A 27862-nucleotide genomic window follows, 5' to 3' on the forward strand; every position below is an offset into this window, starting at 1 on the left:
TCGGGCGGGCCGAGGGCTTGAGGGCCCTTTTTACACCCCTGCATCAGTGTGAAGAGAGAGCCCACAATATTGATATCAATATCGATATTTTAGATATATCCACAATATTTATATGTGAAATAATATTAAATATTTCTAAAAAGAAATATATCCACAATACATATTGAGAAATTGAATATCACATATCTTGATATTTTGTACTATGTCACTGGCACAGCCAAACATCAACCAAAGAGCAAGAATAATTAATCATCAAGTCCAAGTCCTGGAACACAAAGAAGAAAATGTTATCTCGGTGATCCTTGGCTCTACATAATCACTCACATGACGGCACAAACAAGCTTAAATAGTTTCACATACATTTTATTTTTATTTTCAGTACTATATAGTGCTAATTAGCAATCAAATTTTAACACGTGCGGGCATTCCTCCAGGTGTTCACGTGTCGACACTTTATGTTTCTGCTCATCCATGATCATGATGATGAATCATGCAAGTATATAGCATCAAATTTCATGCTAAGATAATAACTTGTGTGTGTATATGCGCACGCAGAATGTGCATACAAGTGCAAAAGAAGCATATATATACAAAGCTTGGTATACTCACATTCTTAGGATGAGTGTCTATGCAATTACGCCAAACCTTCTTTCCATCTCCTTTCGGCAGCGAGAGCAGCAGCAACCGTGGGAGGCAAATGCATTAAACTTTCAGTTGGTTTGTTCTCACGTTCCGGTGGATTGACAGGCGTAGTTAAAGAGAACAAAGATTCCACATCTTTTAACGTTAAAACTGGTTTATCTTGACATTTGGTGTTTCCACTAATGATTGTTTTACTCGTCTTGCTTCTGTTCCAATTGTAGATGCTTTCTTCAACAGTATCTTTCATCTACCATAAGAAAAGATGAGAAAAAATCAGAGTGCAGTTTCGACCTCAAGTCCAGTACATAGCCAGGACACATGATATGAAAGCAGTTCTGGAAGCTTTTAAAAGAGGGGAAATCATTAGGTCATTAACCACTATATTCTTAAACCACAGGCTATTGGAGAGAAGGATGATAACGAATATAAAAAGGGTTGTGGTCTAACATGGGTTAGGCATACGTTTAGCACACCAGGGGTTGGCACACCACTAAAAAACATCCTTCGGGTGGGCACAATGGCACATGCCCAACAAAACCCTACTAGCGCTACCCCTAGACCGCAGACTTCTATCTGTGACCTCCCAGGACTAATATCAAATAGCCGCGGGCATAGATACCCCACAATAACATAGGCCTACCATTAGCGCAGAGGAAAGTGTTGTTGGGCACGTGCCTACTTCTGAGGGTGTTGTTAGGGATGTGTTAACCTCATGTTCAGGTGCCTTCATGACATACATCATTGTGCCAATGTGCCTTCTTGACAAAACCTACTATTAAATTAAGCAACAACCTGGTCACTCTAGAAGGCTATGCTCAGCAACGAATTTAACAGCCTACAATTTTTAGAAATATAGCTCAAACCCTTTTACTAAGAATCTAGAACCAGATCAAACTGATCAAATAACTCGCGGGTAACAAATCTCATATGTCAACTCTATTGGATAATGTTTCTCCCTTTCCCTACTGAGACATTTAATATTCATAGAGACCGGATGATGCTGATGGTTGAAACTGAATAAAGGATAATGTTTCTCCCTTTCCCTACTGAGGCATTTAATATTCATAGAGACCGGATGATGCTGATGGTTGGATCTATACAAAGTGAATAAAGAGGTATATACGTACTATAAAACGATGAACAACTGTAGGCTTGTCCTGTCCAATGCGGTGAACCCTATTGATTGCTTGTGCTTCTGCCGCAGGGTTGAGAAGTGGCTCTATAAGGATGACATGCTTTGCCTTTAAGAGATTAAGGCCATTGGCTCCATGTTGAATTAGGAGTAACATCACTTGAAAAGATTTTGTTCCTGGTTGCTGGCCACATCTCATGCCAGTTCCTTCCTCATTGGCACAATGTCCTTCAAACTGCGTGATTGCTAAGTGTGATTTCCTGCAGTTTCAGTTACAAATACTTTAATCAAGAGAGTTTTCTAACTTCGAAGGAAACCCACACTCTCTTTCTCAGTCGAGAGGCTACACTCCTCAGTCAAGAAGTATGACTGGAGGGCCAGAATAAGATGAATGAGCAACCAATCACTTTCCAAGAAATATCAAGTCCCGCATACAGGTTAACTGGTTTAGTAATAATCAGAATTATTGAGCAAGTAAATAGCTAGGCTTGCAAATAGGTTATTCTCAAGCAGCATCTAACAATGTTCTTTCCCTCATTTTTCATGCATTTCAGAGAGATTTTTACACCCCACTATTTAAAAATCTTTAAACTATTTATTTTTTCTCTTTTTCTTTATCTATACAGGGTACCTAGTCCTTAAACTTTTCATATTATTAATAATCAATATAATCTAAGTTACATTGACACGGACACATGTGTCCGTAACCGACACGGATACAAAGTGTCCGACACTGCGAAATATCGAAAACAGAGATATATCACATACACGAAATATTGAAAACAGAGGTATATCACATACACTGTCCGTGTTGTGTCCAACACGGACACGTGTATATGTATTCGACATGAATTATTTTTAGAATATGGAGTGTCCATGTAACATAGAATATAATACATACACTTTTCACCAATAAAAAAATATAAAAAATTGAAATCTCTAAAAATTAGACCATACAGTAAGGCCCAGTTAATGTTATATGGTGCAAATTACCTTAGTGAGGCCAAATAAATGTTAGGTTTGCCTCTGTATGATTTTACTCATCAAGAAAGTTGTTGGGACTAGAATACTAGATATATGAAATTAACTCCTACAAGATTCAATAATGTAAATAAACTAATAAACTACAAGGAGTAAGGTATTTGCTTCAACACTAAAGTGTCCAAGCAAACTCAACAACAAGAAGCAAGCAGTTAATATGGCATAAATAAAAGTGTCGCATGTCCTGTAGTTGTTAAGTGACGACCCGACCATGAGTGTGCAGATCAGTGTATCTATGTGACTTAAAAAATAGAACAGCGCTAACCTGCCTCCTTTCATTTTGATGTAAGAAATTTGGTTAGCAGCTAAAGCATGTTCCAACACGTCAAGAACATCATTCCAACTGGAAGACAAGCACTTTCGCCGTTGGGTCAATACACTTGATCCAAAGGATCCGTCTCGTGACTTCTTCAATCTTCATAAACACAAAAGATTTACTTCAGACTTCTACGAAGACTGTATGTTGACAAGAAAGACTTACTGCTTGCAATGGAGGGTCTAAGAGGTATATTAATCAAATAACTGGAACTTTATAGAAAAAAATATTCTGAGAACCAATACAATTAATACTCGGTCTCACACAAATTAGCAACTAATCACACCAGTAGGTTTAACACATCCTGACAACTAAAGCTGGTGTAAATGCCAATGAGACCCTCCTAAATGCTACTGTTGGACTGGAGACTGACACCCAGATCCTCTTTTTAGAAGCTGGGGCTGTTAGAGGGAGACATATTTAGCAACAACCCTGAATGCTCGAATAGACATAAGTATTACGACCATCATTTCAATGTTAATATTACACCCCTCCCAACCCCACCCACCCCACACACACACACCTATTAGGGCAAACAAAGTAATAGTTTCGTTAGAGCAAAGCCCAAAATGGCATGCAATATGATGTGGAACAACAGAATCATCCTACCCCCAGTGGGAGTAGTGACTAGCGTTGCCCAGTCTTCTTCAAATCCTGCTTCCTCTCTGTCCAACCCAAAAAAAATACCTTGGAGAGAAATCTAAATATCAAAGGCTTCAATGTTTAACAAGGTGCAGGTACCCACACTTAGAAACACCATTGTTAAATCACTGATTACTCACCATTGTGTAACTGCACTTGGAGAGACTTGAACTTGAGACCTCTTACAACAAAAGCTCGGATACCATGTCAAATAGTTGACTACCCTAAAACTTCGAGTTTATGGAGAGTGCAGATTTTCATGTATATTGTGAGTGAAACAACTTTTTGAGATGGCATATGCCGAAAAACACACAAGGTGGCAGTTTACTCTAAGCAAACTCAAAACCTAAAAAACAATGACACACGAGGTGCATTTTACTTGATCACCACAAACTAAATAATGAGTGCGAGTTGATAAGATAGGAACACTACCTATCCTCAAAGGTACTGATGAGTACGAGGAGGTCAAGAAAGGTGACTAACCTTTGTTCCATATGAACCTTGAACATCTATAGAAGCTTCAGGCTTTTCATGACCTTGGAATGTAGTTGGTATCCTAGATTTACGTGCACAATTTCGTCTAGTATCAGCATAGGCAATATTCCTGAAATCTGTACGTTGTCGACATGTCGGGCACATCACCCATTCATCGTCAGTGTTTCCTGGAGGGGATAATTGATGCTTTGACATTGCAATCAAACCTGCACCACCGCATTGCGGAAATTGTAATAAGAAAATTAGGTCTTCAAATTAATGATTTATGTCTTGCTCAAAGTTATGTCTTTTAAATTTTAGTTTCTTCGTTATACCAGCACTAAAAACTGTCATACATGTCTAGTCTAGTAGAAATATTACAGAGATAATACATGGTAAGAAGCAAAAATCGAGATATGCAAGATGCACATGCAGAGCAGGATCCACCAATTCATTGTTCCTAAAATGAGTCTTCTGAAGCAAAATAAAGCAGAGCACACTCATCTACTAAGACGAACTCCATTCACCTGTATCCTCAAACAGATTCATAAACAGTTGATGCAGATAAAGGAAAAGAGGAGTGATCTCCAATAGTCACCAACAGGGGACGCTACTTCGTGTTGTGTCTGATTGACTTTTAATTTGAGATTATGAAAGAGAGGAAGCAAGCTGTAATTAGATCATATCTCGGACGCCAGTGGGAGTGGCACCTGAGGATTGGGACGCTGGTGGTATTGGCGACTGGTTTTGGATGCCAATGGCTTCCAAGTCTTCCTGCATACTGCATATTTGTTTGGCTGCATCTATGCAGTAAGATAGGGGAATTTTTGGATATGAGAATGCAGTCAATGCACTGATGGGGGAATACGGACCTTGATTTCACTGTTCTTTTGAGTTTTACAGGACCACTGGAGTTGGTCTAATGAGTTAATCTGGATCCACCAGGAACGTAGCTTGTACTTTTGCAAAAAGAATTCAGATGATATGTTGAAACACGTAAGAAGACACCTCATCGACATGACAAAAAGCAGTTCACACAGGTAAGATCATTAAACACATCCCCCTAGCAAGCATTGTAAGTAATTTCGCGGATGAAAAAAGCACCAAAACTGAAAGCTAATATCGCATGCCGCACAAGAGTCCGACAAAACGATTAGGTGAAAGAGGGAGAATGACCAAAATACCTTATGTGACTAATTTGAGTATAATATAAAGTTATCCGGTTATTCCTAAAAAGTGCGATAAAATTCAGCCATAACACATATATTGGGTGTTCGGCATAGTTATCAAATCTTATATCACATCATATATCGTTTTTCATTTTTAGCACATCGAGTATCGAATCGTATCATGTATCGCACTATTGTATGATACACTTAAATGTTTATAATATTAAATGTGTTTGCCCTTTATCTAGAAAGATAAACAAATCGAGTTTTATCATGTACACTACTAGAAATGTTTGATGAAAAATGTTCATCATTTTCAACCACTAGGCCCAAATTTAGCGATTTATGTATAACACATATTAATTGAGTAAGTAAATATTGCTTAGGGTTGTTATTTATCAAAACTAAAACCTAAGATGGCTTCCAAAGATTAGATAAAATAAAATAAAAATAACTAAATGTGTCTTAAAAACTCGTTATCAGATAAAATTTATCATGATTTCGTGTGTTAAAGTGTATCGCCCGATACAGGAGAAACCAGAATACTCTTTTTCCTCTTTCTACATGTCCTTTCAGTTTTTGTGTCTTTTACTCTTCCCTCTCCATCCCCATTTTTGTTGTCCGGCACTCAACTCGAAGTTCTTATCCACATTACATTTGCATACTCTAGAATAGAAAATGATGCAACGGTGCTGGTGATTAAAATAAAAAATCTGTTTATTCTTTAGTTTATGACCTTTTTTGGCGTGGATCCACTGGTAACTCTTGTTGAGATTTATAATACTACATCGGATATCGAAAGCCTTGCATAAAAGTATATAAGTTCTGGGGCTGCTCCACGCATTGCCAATTGGTTTTGAGTTGGATGCCCATATTTAACAACTCTCACCTTCCTCCACAGACAAATAAATGCTTGTTCCCAGCTTCTTAATGCCTTTAAAATGCCTAGTTTCTCCTTCCAACTGTTCTAATACTAGTGTGTGCCTGAACCTCCGGCCCCACCCATTGTCCAAACTAGCCTAAAGCAGCCATTGTTGACTTTAAGCAAGCACATCTAGATGATCCAAACATATAGCAGATAAAGTACCATACAGTCGTCACATTGTTAGATTATCCACGTCATAAGATGCAAGAATCACATGGTAGTTAAATCAAGGGGGTGGCAGGCATATTAGATAGATATATTTCATTTCCAGAGGGTAAACAAAATGATTAAATTGCACATAAGGAACTTACATTTACAACAAGTAACATGCCCACATTGGAATACGATTCTCTGGTCGCTGAGATTCTCATGACAAACTGGGCAGGCCTCATCATCAGCTTTGCCAATGCATTCATCTATCTCTCTTGTCTGAGAAGTGCTTGCTGAGCTATCTGTATCTACATGCATGGATGAATTAGGGCTTTCCAATTCGCGACTTTTGTTTGGAAATAACCAATCCCTGGTAGAATAAACTAAAAGTAAGTGCTCCTGCAAGGAAAGAAGTTTGCACATACTAAAAGAAGTCTCTAAATAATAGGTAAAGCCCAGAATTTCCGCTAGGTGAATGTAGATGCAGTTTACAAAAGAACAGCCTATACAAAATGATTTTGTTCGACTAGTTGACAAGTCATTTTTAAGAGGTTTGACTCATACATCGCATCCAATTGACAAAACCACAGAAAATATCCCATACTGACACGAATGAAATCATGTCTAGACATTCACAGATAACACCTTTTGGTCATACATATATATCATTTGCAGAGGTTTGACATATGATTTTGGCTCTAATCCTCTGTATAAGCATTTTATGGTGCATGGAACACCCCACATGTGCTCCAATACATGATCACCATTTGTCGTAAATCATAAATGAAGCTTGCCACAGTTTCAGAAACTTGATATTGTTTACACCGGAGATCAGAATTTTATATGCAACACTACCTGCTATTGGCAAAGGGATACACTTACATGTTCCACCCTTCTTTTAGAACACACCACCCAGGAACATAAAGTAGTACGGCAAGAAGAGTCGATATGTGGAGTAGAGCATTAAATGATAAGAGTATGAGTGTAAGAAAAATGTTGACTGAGAAAGCTCTGTTTCATACCATTTCTAGAATGCAAAGACGAGGAATGTCCTTTAGGTAGTTGTTGAGATGTTTAGTTTAGTCCCACATGAGACACTTAAAGCCTTGCATAACAGTATCCACTCATCACCAATTGGTTTTAAGTTGAAAGATCCTATAGTTTAGTAGTAGTCATGGACAGTAGCTCAGTAGTAGTAATCCACTAATCCTTAATGTAGAACAATGATTATAAAGTGCAATAGTTAAGCTAAGTTAGTACCTTTAAGTAACGAAATTGCCCCTTTATACGAGATAGCATGGATAAGCCCATAATTTTATCACTAGTGTTTTGCACACTAGCTGCGACTAATTCTTCCGGAGTTAAAGCATCTCTAGAAGTGTCATTTTCTGATTCTCTTAGGTGCAATCGTGAGATCGACATCCTTACTTCATCATGCGCAAATAGAAGTTGTCCCTGAACAGTTGCCAAGGTACTTGCTGGAGCATACTCCTTCCGCATAACCTAAACCAGATAAACATGAAAACAGAACTACTCAAATAGAGCATCCAGCATGAAATTCGAAACTAGGGGAAAATACAACACGGAATTGTGAAAGTTCCATTTCTAAATTCTAAAGATTGAGAAGTTCACTTCAAACTTCTTCCTTTTTTTAACTCATATAATACACAAAACTAACAATTGAAAGATCGCGGAACTAATTGATACCTCAAAAAGAAATAGATGCTTAGTGGCTGCCAACAAACCATCCTTCCCTAACCAAGCTTTTGAAAAGTCTTTAGAACACCTAGGAGAATCTCCAATTCTGAAGGAGATTTTGAAACCTGCACACATACAATTAACAATTTCACTGGAAAGCAAAATACATAGTAAAATCTAAAATGCAGCGTTTTTTTTTACACTGAAGCTTACGCTTTGAGGCGCAGCTTAAGCCTTTTGGCAGATTAACACACCCAATGGCTGAATAACCCAAGATCCTAAAAACTTGACTTTTTCAAATTTTTTCACTTTTTCTTCTCACCACCACCCCCAATCTTTGTTCAAAGCACAAAATAACCTTATTCATATGGAGAATTGTTCGTTTTTAAAAATAAAAATAAATATTGAGTTGTGTTTGCTATTGAGGCGTGATTGAAGCTTACACCTCAGGCGCCTCTGCCACTAACCTCAAACCCAGAGCACCTTGAAACTAAGCAAATAGGACCCAGAAATCTTTGCCAACTATAGAGAATAAACAATTGTGAGCTAGGAGTACTAGATCAGATCCTCATATTGAGGAATATCTCATATTAAAAGAAATATCCCACAGGAATATTTCATACTATATGGGATCTCATAGTATAAGGAATATTTCATAGTATAAGCGATTAGGGATCTCATAGTATAAGGAATATTGCAGTTATGGTAACATTGTAATAAAACCAAATGCAACATACTGAAATTTTAGTTAATTAGGAATACCATTTGTAATGCAACATCATTTTGAATATCACTAATGTAACTTACTTATATTATTCCAATGCAATAATAAATTGTGCTTCATATCCCCAACAGTTGCAGTGTAAACAAGACCAAATGCAACATACTGTCCAACTTCTTTGACATTGTATTTTATTGTATTCCTCCGTGTAAGGATTCAGTAAGTAAACAATTTTCTAGGAATAGGAAGATAGGCATAGCAACCCATTACATGAACTCACATGCACAAAATTCCAAGTTGTAGCCAATTGGCATCTTGATTGGTAAAATCCACACAAAAAAAACAGTAGTTAAAATTAGAACTAGCCCCCCACCCCCAACCCATTATAATTTTAGTTAATTAGGAATACCCCCATTCCAAAATTCAATATATGCTGTTTCGTTCGATTAGACCTCTAGGATCTTGAGGCGTGTCGGAAAAAAACTAGTAGACTTCAAATGCCAAGTTCTTTGGTCTTGATAAAATCAGGCGCTATTTTAGTAATTTGACATGGGGAAGGGTAGTGGAGTAATTCTAAGTGACTTGACCAGATGGTTAACGGTGAAGCGCTGTGTCGTCAGATGATAAATTCATGTGGATGTGCTGTGCCATCTGTTGGGGGGGAGTGTGTTAATCCTAGTTAACCCTTCCTTAAAAAAAAGACTATGTTTTAGATGTAGTTATATTGGCGTAGTATTGTCGTAAGTTACTCCCAGGTACATGGGATCATGATCCCACTACTCTTCAAAAACATAATATCTCCTGGTTTTCTTGTTCGTGTAAAACTGTAAAACCAAACCCTAGTTCTTCGGTCTCCAAAACAACTAAACACAAATTGAAGATTGTAACAAAGAATGAACAAAGGAAGATGGAAGAGATCGAAAAATTTTTGATTCACCATTCACAATTTTGGATTAGAATTTCAGAAAGAGAAGAGATAGAAAGAATTCATTCTGGATAGTTAATACTTTTGGGATGAGGAATTTGTTGATGACTGTTTTTCTAGATGTCTAAGCTTTAAGAAGGAGCACCAACAGTTACATCAGATGGAATCAGGCACACGCATGGCAGGAACATGCTAACTGCACACACACAGAGGTGGGCACATCCAACAAGAACTTAGCTAGATAGAGGGTCATACACAGTAGCTGGATCAAGGTCCGGCTAGATATTTTTCTTTTCACTCTAACAAATCTTGAGCAGACTTGAACCCATTATCTTCAAAGATATACACTAATACCTAATTGAAGGCATGATATTTTAGAGGGGTGCACCAACAACGTAAATCAAAGGGATTGTAGGTCACATGTTGTTGTGTGTGCTTTCCACCCGTGTATGTGGATAAGATTGTGCCTACCTTGTGTGCATGATCTACAATTCCTGTTGGCGACAGTATTGTTGGACATGTTTCCGACCCTTTGTTTGTGTGATAAGGTTTGTGTGATTGTGTCTGCCATGTGTGACTAATGAAGTCTTTGATACACATTGTAGGAGGACCACTATACGATTGGGCTTTCAGAGCAACTAGTCTTTGACAGTTTATAAAGTTCAAAATATCTAAACTATTAATAGAGAAGTAATAAGGAGCAGACCTTGACTGTTTCCCTCACAGCCCTCTGCATTTTAATCTTTTCACTCTGAAAAGCTGGTGAAGATGAATCAATTTTGGTACGTGATACACCTGTATGGAATTGATTCAATGCAGAATTCTTCTTTTGTATGTCCACTGCCTCTTCAGCAGATATAACCTCAATTTCACGTCCTCCTCTTCCTTCTTTTGTACATAAAAAGAGTTGTGCCTCATATAACTAGACAAAACAGAAAAATATGAGTCTATGAAGAAAATTTTAACATAATCTATAAGTCAATTAGCAAAGTGGAAGTAAAAAAATCAATTAGCTAACCTGAAATAAGCTGCGCAATTCACATCGAACACATATAGGACCTTTACCATTATCTTGGCAACTTCCACAGTATCTCACAAGTAAAATATCTTCATCCCTTGGTTTCTCCATTGTCTTGTCAATTTCGAGAATGCGTTCAATTAGCATTACTCTGGAGGATTCCAATGAATCCAAGCTACTCTGGATGACATACTTCAAGCCACTTATACTTCGAAATCTGAATCAAAATCCCGATAAATAATATTATAGATTCGTACAACATACTGCATAAAACTTGCTTTTCTTTGAAAAATTACTGCACAAAAAATTATATAAGAAATATGTACCATAACACAAGCTACAAACAAGGGTGCTTTCCTTGTAAAGCTTTGAATACACAATAAATGCTATTGTTCACAGTTTTTTCCAAAATTCGATATTCCATCATTAGAAATATAAAGAACATAACTTCTATAGTACCATCAAACAACAAAATGATGCGATTTAGGGTTTCACATCGTTAATTGGATTCTATATGGCTAGGGATTCTCATAATAAGGATTAGTTACTAATTTGAGATCATTTAGTATAAGGGTATTTTGTGACTATTTTTAATTCCGAATTTAGAGAGTTTTAATTTATTTAGAAGTTGTTTTCCTATGTAAAACTTGTATGAATTTTTGTGTTTGCAATTGCGATGGTATCAATTTGGTATCGGAGCCAGATTTCAAGGCTTATATGTCTTGAAGGTAGGTCTTGCTTGTTTGTTCTTAATATTCAAGAAGGCAGAAAAAATTCAGAAAAAAAAAATGCTTTTATGAGGTAGAAGCAAGTTTGCATGTTGTTAACCAGTTAAATAATGACAAGAAGGAGAACTCGACTTTCACTGTGTCGCTTGTGAATTTTAAGAATGCTTCGAGCAACCATGCTGAGAGAGGTCCATATTCGGTGTCCAGCTATTGCTCTATGGGTAGAATACTTGTACAGCCAGCCTGCGAGGCTATATTTGGAGCATGATCACATATTATCAGTAGCAGGAATCTAGCAGGGTGATCCATTAGGCTCTTTTTTTTGCACTAGTCCTACATCGACTTGTGTTGCATATCCAGTCTCAGTTAGAGCTCCAGGTATGATACTTAGATGATAGGACTATGATTGGTGACGCTTAGCAAATATCGACAACTTTAAGCATTATTGAGGAACCTGGGTCGTCATTAGGGCTAGTCCTTAACATGGCTAGGACGTAGATTTTCTGGCCATCAGTGGATCCTCGATGCTCTAATCATGTTCTCTTCCCACCTAATATATCTCCGTCTTCATCTCGAAGTCCCGCTGCTTTGAGTGGTAGTCAGTACTGACATGTCATTCATCACGGGGTCTTGTCCACAAACGAGTTGAGAAAACTTTGAAACTAACGAATCTATTAGCTTAGCTAAAGGACCCGCAACGTGAACTGGCACTGTTACGAGCATGTGGGGGGTCATCAAAACTGGTCTTTGCCCTCCGTACTTGTCCACCATCATATTTTATAGAAGCAGCTAGCTTTTTTATCACGACCTTTGCTCAACTCTTCAAGGCATTATAACATCTGATGCCCTGTATTTGGTGACCTCCAATGGTGCCTGTCTACACTTCCATTACGCCATGCTGGTCTCTGCATCTATTGTGCAACAAATCTCATCAGTTTTGCATTTGTAGCCTCACGAGTCCAATAGAGGAGCTTCAAAATCATTTTCTTAGAAGTCGCAATGGTACACCTATGGGTGATGCCTTTGATAATGCCATTGTTGTAGAACTACAACTCCACTCTCCTAATTTTGACCTCAATACTCTAGCCTCAACGTTGGCGCCCCCTATAAACCGCAGCATGTCTTGGTGGAAGCTTAATATGGCAAGATTATCATAGGTTTTGAGAGGGGTTTTGAGTTTTCAACTCGTCAGAAAGCAGTTGTTGATTGCTTCAGGTCTGATCACGCCAAAGACTTTCTCATTGCTATTCCTATGGAAGGTCTTGGGCAGCGTATGCCAGCATGATGTCCGCGTGCATGAAAAGTTGCCTTGCCGCCTCTGGGGACCATGCAACACAATGCAAAAGTCTAAATATAGGCATGACCATGTACAAGATATTTTGTATGACGTGGTTTGGCAATGAGGTATACAAGTGAAGAAGGAAGCTCATGTGGCTAACCAACACTGATTCATCCCATTTGTGTTTGATACATTTGGACTTTTGGGACTGGAAGCTATTGTGCTGCTTAGGAGGGTGTAAAAAGTATTGCACAATAATGTGATGACAGCTGGTTCCAATAAAAATGTGTTTAGGATGATTTGTTTCTGCTATCCATAGGTACAATTTATAGCGCGCTTGACCTCTAAATCTTTTGTATAATTTACTTTGGATTCCAAATAGAAATTTGTTCTTGAGTTAAAAAAATAAATACACAATTGCTTTCGCATCGATTCGCCATCATCAAGGTTTCTACAGCCAACCACACCACAAGCTCAGTAAAGAAGACAAAAGGAAATTATTGTCTTTGTATCTGTTCATACATCCTAATACTACTTTTCTATCCGCCAATTTCCATTCCTTGTAAGAGCTTCTATCCATGCTTCCTTTTTTTGCTCGTGTTTTTTTATTCCCTTTTATAAAAGTGTCACCACTTGTCCATATGTTTTGTTTAGTCCATGCCCATTCTTGCTCAGTGGCGAAGCCAAGAATTTCCTCCAAGGGCCTAGCACGAAGTGGCTAGTGATGACATGTCGACAAATTAATAAAGAAACAGCAATAACAAATTAGGAATTTAATTTGATTTTACATAAAGAAATTTAGGTTTTGAATGTATTAAAATGTTGAACCTGGAACTATTAGAGCTCCTTGGGTAATTCCGGTTTGATTTGACGTGATCGGTGATCAGGTGATGTATGATGTATCGATGGGTTGTAGGCTTGTAATTGAGTTGTTGGTTTCGGTTCTTACGAGAATGAGAATGACAAAAATGTGGGCCTCAACTATTAGTTATTTCTTTTTATTCAATTGTGGTCTGAGGGCCAATTGTATAGTACTACTATTTTTTTTCTCATGAGTTCAAGGGGTCGTGCCCTACCTTCCCTGCACATAGCTCCGCCACTGTTCTTGTTCATAAACCAAGCCCATATCATCTTTTATAACTTAAGGCCAGTTCACAAATAGAACATAACAATCCACCTATTACTAAGGCCCTTTAGTCATCAATTTCATTGTTCAGATTCAATACTCTGCCTGGCTGCCCTCACCCATTCATTAAGCCCAGCAACCGCAAACCAGCACGTGTCATTTTAATTCAATTATTCAAACCCCACCCAAATCTGTCAAGTAACTAGTCCATATACTATTTAGTTCCATTTAGATTCCCAAATTCAGTCCACCAAATCAATACCAAAGTTATTAGTCAGACCGCCATATCACAACAATCCCTAGTATCTTTTATTCAAGCTTTTTTTTGGAAAAAAAGATTGTTTCATGGCTACAACAATCAAATAAGTTAACATGAAGTTTGAGCTTAAGAAAATAATTTGAATGACATAATTGAGAAAATTTCAAGTTATGATGAGAATTGGAGTTTAGTGTTTTAGATGAAAATTTTGAGAAACTGAAAGTGGATTTGACAACTTCTCCCCCGATACACATTTACCGACCAATTGGGAAGGAATCTAGAAGAGAGAACTCACCTCTATGAGATATTGTGAATCGTCCTCCACTGTCTGGGTATGCATTCAAGCCTAAGGTTGATATTCTAGAGTTTACGAGTATACTAGAATCCTAGGTATGTCTTGAATGGATTTCCACGATAGGATATGTGTTTGCCTATCAAAATTTGTGGGCGGATTGTAAGGAGGTCCGCATTCGTCGTTATCTCTACATGATCTTAGGGCAAGCATTCACTATGATTTAGTCAATGTACGGATTATATACACTGGACGAAGTTTACAGTTTTGAATGTGAGTCTGAGAAGAAAATGAGCTGCCTTTCATCTATGTCATCTTACATACCCACTATCGCAGCTCCTAAGAATATTGTTAAGTGTTACAGTTGTGGTCAAGAGGGTCATGTTCAAGCCAATCCTAAGAACCAGTTCTTATTAACATGGAGACACCTCAACTTGAGATGAAAGATGAAGAGTCAGAAGATGCACCAAAAGGAATCCTTACTCCAGCAGATAAAGGATTGCCTATATTTATGGCACATATTTAAGCCTAATACAAAGTCTACAAGTGGTAATGTTTTCAGACAGTGCTACTTTATATAATCAACTGATTTTTAAGACTTGTCCTTGTCTTTCTCATGTGATTTTGGATTATGTACAAGCAATTCTTTGATTTTAAGGCCCTACACCATCGGCCTTAGAAAGTGCATTTTTTCCAAGTTAGGGATTTTGAGGAGCTAATAGAGACAGTTGGTGTTCGCATGAGCGATTTTAGTAAATATGTTATTTGTCATGTGTGTGATCTTGAAGCATGTGACTTGGTTTTAGGCACCACTTGGGACGATCCGAGCTTGTTGTTTATCGTGCATGGGGAGCAAACTTATCATAATTCTTAAGGTCGTGTGTCTTCACACTGTGCAATCAAATTGAGCTTGCTAAAGCTAGGAAGAATGCTTATCTGCCTCATTGTCCCAGTGATTGGAGATCCAAGAAGACTTCTAACTCGCCAGAGACGAGTTCTTCAAGTGGTAGAGAATGATGTGATTTAGAATTCACATTGTTAAGTGAGTCACATAATGGATTCTATATGGTTAGGGATTCTTAGAATAAGGTTTAGTTACTAATTTGAGGTTATTTAATATAAGGGTATTTTGGCGTTATGTTTATTTTCGAATTTAGAGAGTTTCAATAGATTTAGCAGTTGTTTTCCTATATAAGGACTTGTAGGACTTTGACCAATATAGTTGGATTGAGTTGGTTTCATTATTAGTTGAGAATTAAGTTGAATTTCGTGATTGTAATTGTGATTGCATCACAAAAGCTTTAAGAGAAGAGGGAAAAAAAATAGAAAACTAAACAAAGAATAGGTAGGTGGATCTATCACCAAGGTCGATAAGTAAAGCATATGCATATATGTATGTTTACAAATGTGTAGACACAAATATATAAGATCATTACTCATTTGAATCATTTCCTGGTGAGAAATTTGATGCTTCCAGTAAGGGTAAGCGTTGATATCTGAATTGAGTGAATTCACTAAGACAAGCACACAGAGGTGCAAACAGATAACTTTGCTATAAGGAGGGTGGACTAATTCAACAATGTTTACGGAGCAATGAGAATGTATAGGGGTTGCGGAATAAAAACTTAAACCTGTTCATACCATACTAAAACTATTAATCCACAGATAAACTAAACTAAGACAAGAAATTGAGTAGCCAATAAAAACTGGGTCTCTAGGTAGTCTTTGTTTTAACAAGAATGATGCAATAAATGCCCATTTATTTTGAAATTCTCTCTAACTATGAAAAGTGGCTAAAACACTTTTTTTGGCAGTCGAATCATTGCTGCTACATGCTCATGACAGTGTTCTAGGGCATAAATATAAAAATGAACTAGAACAAATACTAACCGTGAAGCAAGTCGAGATTGTGTTGGAATGTTTAAGTTCCCGAATAGTGTGTCCTGAACTTTGCTGATACATTTCTTTGAGGAATCTTCATTCTTCTCTATATGATGAAGTGCTTCTAACCACCAAGCTTTGTGCTCATTTTTGAGGTCACCAATTGCACTGCATACCTACTCAGATTCGAGAAGAACTAAAGGAGACTATCTAAAAGTGTCCAAGAAAAACTACAATATAGATTTAGGGTGGGGGGGGGGGGGGGGGAGCGATTCTTTAGAGACAAGAAAACAAGATAGTTCATCAGTCACTTCTATGGAACTTGGGGAAAAATTTCATCTAATGACTTCAATACAACAGATTAATGTTACGTGCCTCTCCAACAACTCAAACTTTCAGAGTGGTTGATAACATTTTACAATTTCTTTCTCTGATCATCAATTTTCAGCATTAGGAGCCCAAAGAATTATGTCTTTGTTAGTTTCATTTTTCACTGTATTTAAATTTTGAACATGTTCGGAAAGGAGTTGCTAACCAACATCCAGAAATCCTAAGTTACATTGACACGGATAAGTGTGTCCGTATCCGACACATATACAAAGTGTCTGACATGGCGAAATATCGAAAATTGAGGTATATCACATACAATATGTATCCGACACGGACACATGGATACATATCCGACACGGATTATTTTTAAAATAAGGCGTGTCCATGTAACATTTAACGAAATCCTATTGTGTATGCTAAACAACATGATCAAAGAGTATGATTGCACTAAAAATAGCAACATGAAAACATGCTAAAGATTGAAATTAAGCAGAATAGTACCTGCATATATATATCTCTAAACTCTCGCTGAGCCTGGGATAGCTTGGAAACGTGCATCGCCAAGTACTTATGTTCAACTTTCTTAGATGCTAATCTCAAACAATCTTTAATGGATTTACCTGTATTTAGGGGCGGACCACCATATTCTATGACTTCATCCCCATTTGAACCAACAATTGATAAATCAGAACTAGAATTTTTGCCTTGCTGCTCTAGATACCCTTCATTGGAAGTTGAATGCGATGAGCTCTCATCGGTTATCTTTTGTCTTTTTGCAGAATGCTCATCAAAATTATTTTTTCCACTCAATCTCAAAGCCATTTCTTCAGCATTTTGGAGGAATTTCCAATCCATTGACTGGACTTCATCTAATTTACCTGAGTTATCTGGGAATATCTCAGCCAGATTGTGATGAAGGTGAATATTCACTAAAGGGTCCAAATGAAAGTCATCGCAGTGTTCTGCCGCTAAAGTTAGGGATTCTCTATAAAGTGAAAGAGCTCGGGGGAGGTCTTCTTCAATAATAGCAATTCCAGCCAGTGCATTCAGTGCCATAACTGATATCCTGAGAGCTTCCTCCCCTTCTATCTTGGATTTACCAACAAGAACCTACACAAACACCATGATTGCATGACCACAAAAACTGAAATATATAGGTAAGCAACTAATATGTACTTATCTGAACTCACCCCTAAAATCTCCTCCATAGTCATAGGAGAATGCTGCAAAGAACGCAATCCAGAATTCCCTACTTGAGGATGACAACAGGCTTGGCGCAACTTCAAGAGTGAATGGAACAACTTTGCCGCTTCCACATGGGTAAGGACAATATCATCTGCAGCCTCACATGATTGAGATCCTGAAAGATTCAGAATTATGAGAAGTATTAAACTGACATTTGCTGTAGGTAGCATCAATACGGCATGATTGTAATGGAATACCTCCAAATTTCCTCTTATGAACGCCTTCCTTGAAACTCCTAACAAACTCATGGGCATAACTTAAACAAGTTTCATGTTGCTTCTGATAAAAGTGTGCTTCAATTGGTGAAAAGAGTAGCCAGCACAACCACTCCTCCTGTGGAGGAAGCTGCAACTCATCTGCCACTTGTACTTTCATTGACCGCCACATGATATTCTTAAAGAACTTGTGTGCAAATTCAATGGCTCCTGCATCTCTTCTCTAAAAAAGAAAGGTGTAAAGTAAGGAAATTGTGGTCACAATCAGCCACATTGGAAAGAGAGAGGACAATAAACTCTGCCATTTCAACAATTCTGGCAAATTATACATTCATAGTTGAAAAATACACGATCACGATTAGATATATAAAACATCACAGATAGAACAGTGTGTGCATGTCAAATGAAGAGGGGAAAGTGCAATTCAGATCTCTTGTTCTGTTGATCATGATAATTGTGTATAAAACTAAGAAAACAGTTTCAGGCGGTGTAATCTGAAAGACTATTTTCTTCCCCATTACGGACACGGAGGTAGATAATCTGAATGGTCTAAAGACCATAAAGCAGGCACTTGATTTAATTACAAAAATAAAATAAAAATAAAATAAAATACTAGATATTCACATACCTCATATGGATCTTTAATAACTTCAACCCACCAACGACGGACTTCGAAAGGACTTGCAGTAAGGAATTTCAGAAGTCCATACAAGTCATCCAGTTTGCGTTGAATAGGAGTCCCTGTAATACACCAGCGATGCTTGGCATGAAGACGCAGTGCCATTTCTGTTGCAGCAGCCGCATTACTCTCCACCATCTGAGCCTCATCCAAACATACCCTCCACCAGAATATTCTAGTTAGCAAAGTCGGAATGACTGGATACCTACAAGTTGACCTCTTGTATACACTTAGCAACTGGCTAATAAATAGAACCAGAATAAAAAGATTCCACTGTGCTCTAGAAAAAAGGCACAGGTGCATAGTACAAAAATGCACAACCATCAAGTAGATAACTGTATATATTTGTATCTTTCCAATGAAAATAGTCAAAAGAACGAAATGGACCTAATAACCAAATTCAATACTGCTGCATTTGCTGCAAAAACAATTATATTCCTTATCATACTTAAAAGATGAGAAACAGTACTGTACATCTTGTCAAAACAGACATATCAAAGCTTTTTACGTACTTTAGACAACGCTGTTTCGCACCCAGATAACATCATGAAGTTTTATCATATACCCCTGGAAAGATTACTATAAATGTCAAAATTGTCTTGATGATTATGAAGACTCCAGGTACGTCCCTACAGTCCAAAATCTATCTGAAGACTTGAATCTCAGTGCAAACTGAGATCGATCACTTAAATGAACAATTCTATCATATAGTTTTGGAATTCATTAGTTCAGACTTCAGATTACAATCTAATCTGAATTTGATATATGAAATGAAATTAAAACATTTTGTTACACACAGAATGTCTTGATCTTGAGTCGTACCAAAAGTATATCCCACTGTGTTATACTCGATATACTTGCAGATGGTATAAGCTTCAGAAAATCCAACTAAAAGAGCACCAACATGCTTTAAAAAGTGTTTTTCCACATGACATGCTTATATTGTGTTCAAAATAAATAATGAAAAAAAGTTCAACACCTTGAGGATTTGATTTCATGTCAGACAATCAAGGAAATTGTCCCTTACATAATCGTGTCTGGCCCCTTGATATCTATACAACTATATCTAGTTAACTCCCTGCTCTAATATTGACTATTAGCAGACCCAATATTATCTTCCTTTCTGTAGTTAACTTCCAAAAGAAGAATATTTAAATGCAAACAAAAGCCTCTAAAGTAAGAAAGGTCATTAGTGCAAAGATCACCTGTTTGATTAAGGCATGATAATGTATTAGATGCCATAATAAGATCAGAATAAAACTTTTTGAAAAGTAATCACATTAAAATTTCAAACAATGGTAGGTAGAGATGGTGTGGGGATAACCTTTTATCAAATCGCATGAAGCGGCCGATCTCCTTCGTTCCTATCTGAATCGTGAGAAAGGTCTTCTCTCAAGACATCATATGTTGTCAGGACTATATCAGCACTCACAAATTCACTAATATCCACGCTTGGTGTAGTTGAAAGGGAAGCGCTTCTTAAACCTTCATAAACGAAAGTCTTGAGAGAACCTGGTCTTGTATGACTAAAAGCAAATGGAAGATAGTTAATATGTAAGCTCAACCTGCAATATTACCAAACATAAAGGTCTCTCCAACTTTTCATCTAAATTATATTGACACGGATATGAAGTGTCTGACACGGCAAAATACCAAAAATTGAGGTATATCACATACAATATGTGTGTGTGTCATGTCTGGATACTGGACAGGACACGTGTCCGGAACAGATTGTTTTTAAAATATGGCATCTCCATGTAACATAGCTTTTAATATACATCCTAGAATAGGTTGATATAAATATAATATACATTTTTCGACAACAAAAATTGCTAATTTGAAGAATTTTGGTTTCTTAAATGGGAATGCAAACGAAAAACTGACCATTCTCGGAAAAAAAAATTACATGTAAGAAAATGTTACTCCGATATCCTCATAAATGAACTGGGAACTTGGTCCCCCATAAAAATCTTGTGTATTTTTTATAAAAACCGATTAAAAAAAATAACAATTAGTGAATAAAATCACATTTTGCTATTGATAGGACTGCAAATTATAACAATCATATGCAAGATCAAGGAATGATAAAAACAATTCTTGTGTATTGCACTGGCCTAAAAATACTACAGGCCACAGGGTCCACGAACATATAAATGAGAACACCTCCCGCTAGCCAAGAGAACTTAGAACTCAAGAGAACTTAGAACTCAAGTCTCGGGAGTTGATTGAAGTGATATAGTGTGGTTATATCCACTTCTTGAAACATTACAATTTAGCTGACATGCAATTATGGATCCTCGTTGAAGCCATAGTTCTGGACTCCTACTTCTCTCCTTCAGCAATAGGCATAGATCTCTCCTACTAAATGGCAACTTTTAAACAAGCTTTCCAGTAGGTTCTAAGGTGTGACATTGCCAATTACACCTGCTTCTCAGGAGGACGTACCATACATGTTCTACCGCTGTTCCAAAGAGCATTAGTAAAGGTGTAGTCATGAAACAAGTGTTGTATACATTCCAGTGGCCTATCCATCCTAAGGTTGTCAGAGGTTAGAGATTTAGAGTTCTTCCATACAGCAGAGTCCACATAAGTGCTTTGGGTTAGAGTTCTTCAATAAATCATAGTCCACATAGATGCTTTGGTTTAGGGCCTTCTTGGAGCTGAACAAAAGAGATTACACGGAGCAAAATGTTTCTACACAGATTTTAATATTAAACAAGTTGCTACGTGGGTACTTAACATCATTGTTCCCTTTAAAAGAGAAGTGTGCAAAACATCCTTGTATGTCATTAAGTGCATGTTGTAGATTTTCAACCGGTAGTGTCTTGGGGTCTTTCAAAATTCATACGCCTTCTGAATGTCACTATATGTATATTATTTTCTTACTGCAATAGATTTGACAATAATATAAATAATTCTAGAGCACTGACAACATACTATTATGTATTATTGGGAGACAAATAAGTTTGAGTAAAAACTAAAGGGATAAAGGATAGTACCGAAGGATTTCGGCATGCCACTGGTGTAATATGGGAGATGGACAGACTATAAGAGTTAGCCATTATGAACTGGAGAGTGAGAAACTTGGATAAGTTCAGAGCATAGCTGGCAAATATAATATCCCTCCATTTCAACTATGTTTGAAGCCTTCCTTTTTGAACTTTTCCAACAGTTTCCAGATTGAACTTTTTTACATCCTCCTTCCTTAGAAACTTTTGGGGAGCTTGAAAATTTTCTTGCCGGTGAGTAACCAACACAATCTGCATGTTGCCAAGCATCGCAAATATCACATTGAACCCACAATCCTTTATATTTATGGCTTTCAGTTATAGCCCCACATTTACACTCAACTCGTTCTATCTTCAATCTTTTCAGATTACTCTTCTGGCCTTCCGCAGCTTTGTGTTAAGACCTCAGATGCAGTGGTGCCTTCAGACATGGACTTCACGATGAGCAAATATGCAAGCAAGCAGTTCAACAGTTTTCCCCAGACCCATCTCATCTGTGATTGTTACAAAACTATGACTCAGATTCAACAAAAACCAAAGGCACTTACAAATTAACGTCAAGCGCCACTGAATAAGTTAGATGGAAAATGCATGTCTTCGTAGACTGATAGTTGTAATCATCAGGACAGAGTCCAAAAGTTGAACTACAAATGCTTGAAAATGTGTATGATAATGATAAAAGGGGTTACTAAAAGTTCCAATCAACAAGGACACAGCAAAAAATGACCGCGTTGTTGGGTGCACAGGAAGAAAAGGTAAGGCTGATTTTTTGTGAGGATGTTCTCATGAGGGCCTGATTTTTTGTGAGGATGTTCTCATGACGATGAAGATCACCCTCACACGAACTCAGCCCATTGAAAATGTTTAGCCTTGTCAAAAGAATGTTGCAAAAGTGAATTATTGTGGACTGTAATATAAATTTGATGCTGCATCATCGGCTGCTGCTTATCTGCTCTTTTTCCTCCAGGAAGGACTGCATGCTAAACTTGAATACAACTTTTGGCAAGGTTTAGATCATAGTTATCAGACCCAGCCCAGAGGTCAACCCGGTGAAAGGACTGGGTCACTGGGTTAGTGGTTCAACCGGTGGGTCACCGGTTGGACCAGTGGGTCATTACTTGTACTAAATATATGTATATACCTACATGTATCAGCAACACTTTGGGGGAAAAGTGGCAGATGAGTCGATGGGTAAGATTGAGTTTCCTTGGGACCAAGGTTCAAGTCTGCTTATAAACAATTTATTTTTTATTTACTAAGAATAGCAGAATTAGCCAGACTAGCATTGGCTCGGCCCACTGGTTAACCGTCCAGTTCAGCTGGGTTTATGAGAAAACCGCCCGAGCTAACCGGTTCCACACTGGGTCAATTGCTTAAACAATCTGATCATAAACCCAGCCCAGTTAGGGGACCTGTTCGCCGGTTTACCGGGTCAAACCGCCAGGCCGGGCCGGGTCTGATAACACTGGTTTAGATACATCCAAAGGGGATCAGTTTTAAAGGACAATCTCCATGATGTGGAGAACATATCCACAAAAAATCAGCCCTTTAACTCTTCTTTCTGTGTGCCTCAAATGGTATGCCACTTTAATGTGTCACAATAATCCTTCCCATTATAAATTAACTTGATAATTAGATTCCTCGTCCAAATGTCAAATTATATAGAATTCAAGGACGTGAGAGTTATCTTTTGGATGCCAAGTTATATAAAAAATTGAATTTACTCTCTTAGATATGTTTACTCTCAAACCAGAAACCGCCTCAAGGTGGCTTTCTTTGTTTGGTGTGTTTCTTTGGGTCACGTGCTAACTATTGATAACCTTCGAAAGGGACGCTTCAAAGAAGCCTTGATTAATTTCTGCCCTTTATGTTTGTCTGATGGAGAATCTGTGAATCATACCCTTATTTTGTGTCATTTCTCTTGGAGGGCATGGAGTGCTTTTATTCATATGTCATGTCCGGGTTCGAGAAGTCGCTTCTAGCCTCTTGGAATGTATCTTCTCACTCCGTAAGGGGAGGAGAATCTGGAGTATGGTTCCTTTTGCTATCTTCACGGGGGACTATCGTTGGAGCCGAAACAAGAGACACTTTGAGAGAGTTGAGGCATCTTTGGAGGAGGTCATTATGGTCATAAATGGTTTTCTATTTTTCTGGTCTAAGACGCATGAAAAGACCCAAGACATTCCTTTTGAGTACTTTGTGTGTAGATGGGAGTCATTCATGTTCTAATTCTGATGTTTTTATTTCTTTTTTCCTCCTTGTAGTAGGTTTTGAAGTGCGGAACCTAGGAAACGATCCTTCTTGTTTTTAGGTTTTTTTTTTTTTTTTACTTGTAGTCGTTGGATATCTCCTCCTTTTTGTAATTGTTTTTCCTTTATCAATATATGTATCCTAATTTTACCGATAAAAAAAAAATTGAATTTAGATGTTGAAGTGATGAATAATTTCTAACTAAAGATTAACTTCAAAATTTAACTTATTTGGAATCTCAAAAACTTTCATGATATGGTTGTGAGTTTGTGGCAATATAAAAATGGCTTACCCAAAGAAACTCCACCGACACATATGAAGAGATTGATTCTTGTTACGAAATGCTTCCACTAGAAATTATATAACCAAAGTACATGAAAAGTGTAAGTCCAAATTCATAGGAGATAACAATGTGAAAAAAACGACTTCTGTACTCATGTGTTTCCTTAATGAAAATGATAGGATGTGAGAATGCATATATGTTACAACATGATAATAAAGAGGAAAAGATCTTATAGTCTTTGTACACCTTTCTCTTTTTAACTAGGTTACATGGACACGCCATATTTTGAAAAAAATCCGTGTCAGATACGTATCCACGTGTCCGTGTCGGACACATATTAGACACACATTGCATGTGATTTACCTCAAATTTTGATATTTTCATTGTCGGACACTTCCCATTATCCGTAATCGATACTAAGACACCTATCCGGTCAATGTAACTTAGCTTTTAATAATAATAATGATTAATAATCCTAATAACAATAATAATAAAAGTCAATCCAAAAGTAAAGAGGATGAGGTATCCTACAAATACAAGAAAGCAGAGCAAAGGGAATTGCATCTACAACAAAGTGTCTCTTTTATTTCTTTCTCAATAACATCAAATCTGACTGTAATCAAGCCATTAATTTCAAATAGGGTTACCTAGCTAGTCACAAAATCTTACAAAAATGTCACTAAATAAAAAGATTAAATTGTTACACCTATGACATGCACACCCTTTGGCTTCATAATAATGTCCACATTACACTCCCCTTACTTGGGAACTGTCATGTACTACTCTGCTGGAAATGTCCTGAAAAGATATCTTTCATTTAAAAACTTTCTTTGTATGGTGTGCAACCTTGGGTAAAATCTTAACGGTCGATAATCTTAGAAAGAGACATTTCAAGGAAGCATTAGTCAACGCCTCATCCTTTGTGTTTGAAAGATGGTGACAATCATATCCTCCTTGATTGTCTTTTTTTCTTGGCAAGTTTGATGTTTTCTCATTCGAGGGTCGTCGTAGTTCATGGGTCACCCTTGGGTGTGTTAGCCTCGTGGTCTCTTGATATGCAATCTCAAAAGGGAAGACGTATATGGAGAATGATTCCTTCCCTATGGATGGAACGGAATAGAAGAACTTTTGAGGGTGTTGTGGCCTTTGGAGGAAGTAATCATGTCAATTAAAGGGCTGTTATTTTTCTGGGCCAAAGCTGTCAGGAAACTAGTAACATTCCTTTTGAGCACTTTGTGTGTAGATGGGAAGATATTTTGATTTGAGAACGGTGTTTTCACGACATTTGATGTTGTTCTTTCTTTTAGGTGGTTTTCAATGTAAGGATACCTCATCCTACTATTTCTATGTTTTTATATTTTTATATCAATGAAATATCTATTTACCGATCAAAAAAAAAAAAAAAGATATCTTTCACTAGAAACCAAGAAAACAAAAAAGCATTGTGTTTTGAATATATCTAGAGTTGATCAAGAACTGAACAAAATTTCTTCACCAAATACTAATCAGTTGGCACTGTAACTATAACAATGCACAATACAATGCATACAGCCATACAATTTCCTTTCCATTTTTATCAGGAAAAGCAATTAACCACACCACATGTATTGAGGAGAATATATGTTTCTGGTTCCCCTGCTAAGGAAAGCAAATGTGGCGGCTTTTTTCTCTTACATATTTTATGGGAATTTGGACCCAAGAAGAGACAACAATGTCTAAAAAACTAAAAAGGGAATGGTAGTTTCTTGTTTCTTTTGTTCTCTGCTTCTTTTTAGCGAGTTATTATTTACCACTTCTTTTCTTTTATTTTTCTCAGTAATATTTATATTTATCCGAAAAAATAAAACTCTTCTAATCTGCCTATGCAAAATATCTTAAAAATGTCAGGAAGAAGGTGTCCGAAGCGATTGGCAAAAGGGTGAGAGTCACACCTGAATGGATTGTAGAACATTAGTAATTCCGTGTAAAGGAAATTCACAGGAACACATAAGGGCCTTAAGAACTGATTTTGATCCCTTTCACTTGACTTTAGAGACGTCCCTTTCTCTCTTTCAACCATCCAATAAGCTGCACGGCGCTGGTAGGGTCTCAGTTCAGGAAGCAAGTCAGGGATTTCATCCTCCAGCATAGGTGCATCTCTGTTTCGCAGAATTAAAAGGTGATTACCCAGGATGTAATAAACTAAAATAGAAAATAAAAACAGAAACTTAACAAGTTAAACAACAATACTAACTTGGGTGGTTTTATGGCGTCGTAGAAATCAGCAGCATTGAACCTCATTTTTCTTCTGGATTCAATATGATCATCGTCTGTATCCATCTGTGAATCAAGATCCACAAAATTTGACCTATCAATTCCATAAATACCCTCCTGGGTAGTAACTTCCGGTCGCAGCCAAGCCATGACACTGACCATACTCCTCTTCCACGGCTGCCTAGTAACATCCAGAAGGGAATCACACGCATCAAAAGCACTCCTTAGTATCTCCACTCTCATCGTAAGAATCAACGCATCTTCTACTACTCTTACTTCCTTAACTGGTCTCACCATCACCATCTTCTGACTAACCAAATGAGCAAGACCAGAAACACCATCATCTGGACCATCAAAATTCCCTGAAAACACTACATCATCCTTCTCACTATCCTCCACTTTACTTGTATCTATGAACTCCAAAAATATATGATCAGTTTCCACCTTAGGCCAATGACCCAACTTAATACGTTCAATATAATCCTCTACATTACGTAACCGAAACCGAAAACTATATTTAGAATCCATATACACATCCTCAGTCAAACCATAACTTAATAACTTCCCTCTAGGCCTAATATCTGTAACAATAACCTCTGCAATGTCAAGATGCCCGTCCGACGTCCAACTACTTCTATCAATCTCCACAAACCTACTTGTTTCAACAACTTGTACTTCTTCCTCTTCCTCTTCTTTAACATCATCACATTTAGCAGACTTGTTTGAATTTCCTTTAACACTATCAACACTTTCCATTAAACCACCTGACCTATACGGTCTAGCTTGTTTCTTTCTAGCCATCACTACTCCTTTTCTACAAAAAAAAAATAATAATAACAAACAAAGCTGCATTAGTAAATAAATTTGAGTAGAATAAGGAAGCAAGTGAAGTGAAACTTGTAAAGAAGTAAACTTTGATACAAATATATTCGAAAGAAGAGTAATTTGTTTCAAACCTTTGTAATTTCAGTGATTTGCTACCGTTGGAAATGAGGAGCTCTTTGGAAGGTTAAAAAAAAAAATAACAGAATGAGGAATGTACTGGTTTTGGGAATATAGGAAACATTGTAAGGGTACTTTTGACATTGTACGAACCCAAGAAACCTAGTATAAGAGCGGCGCGCTAGATATCAGTTTTTCATCTTCTTCTAGTTCCAGAAAGGTAGTGTTTTTATTTTTCT

The 27862-nt window shown here is 37.3% G+C and overlaps 1 protein-coding gene across 1 annotated transcript; it reads right to left on the minus strand.

The window, feature by feature from the left end:
• Nucleotides 1–69: 69 nt before the first annotated feature.
• LOC147490322 (uncharacterized) lies at nt 70–27776 on the minus strand. Its single transcript, XM_086570890.1, is given in 27 exon segments — nt 70–265; nt 610–889; nt 1770–2034; nt 3081–3161; nt 3163–3230; nt 4257–4474; nt 6653–6833; nt 6835–6861; nt 7752–7994; nt 8199–8266; nt 8269–8314; nt 10542–10757; nt 10854–11070; nt 16428–16594; nt 17250–17858; nt 17939–18108; nt 18191–18431; nt 18837–19092; nt 20212–20234; nt 20236–20413; nt 21887–21944; nt 21947–22328; nt 22331–22406; nt 24448–24495; nt 26360–26566; nt 26662–27495; nt 27638–27776. Coding segments are annotated over 25 exon segments (5121 nt in total). The 5' UTR covers nt 27483–27495; nt 27638–27776; the 3' UTR covers nt 70–265; nt 610–634.
• Between the last annotated feature and the right edge of the window lie 86 nt (nt 27777–27862).

Source organism: Coptis chinensis, chromosome 7, assembly GCF_015680905.1.
Source record: "Coptis chinensis isolate HL-2020 chromosome 7, ASM1568090v1, whole genome shotgun sequence".
NCBI lineage: Eukaryota > Viridiplantae > Streptophyta > Magnoliopsida > Ranunculales > Ranunculaceae > Coptis > Coptis chinensis.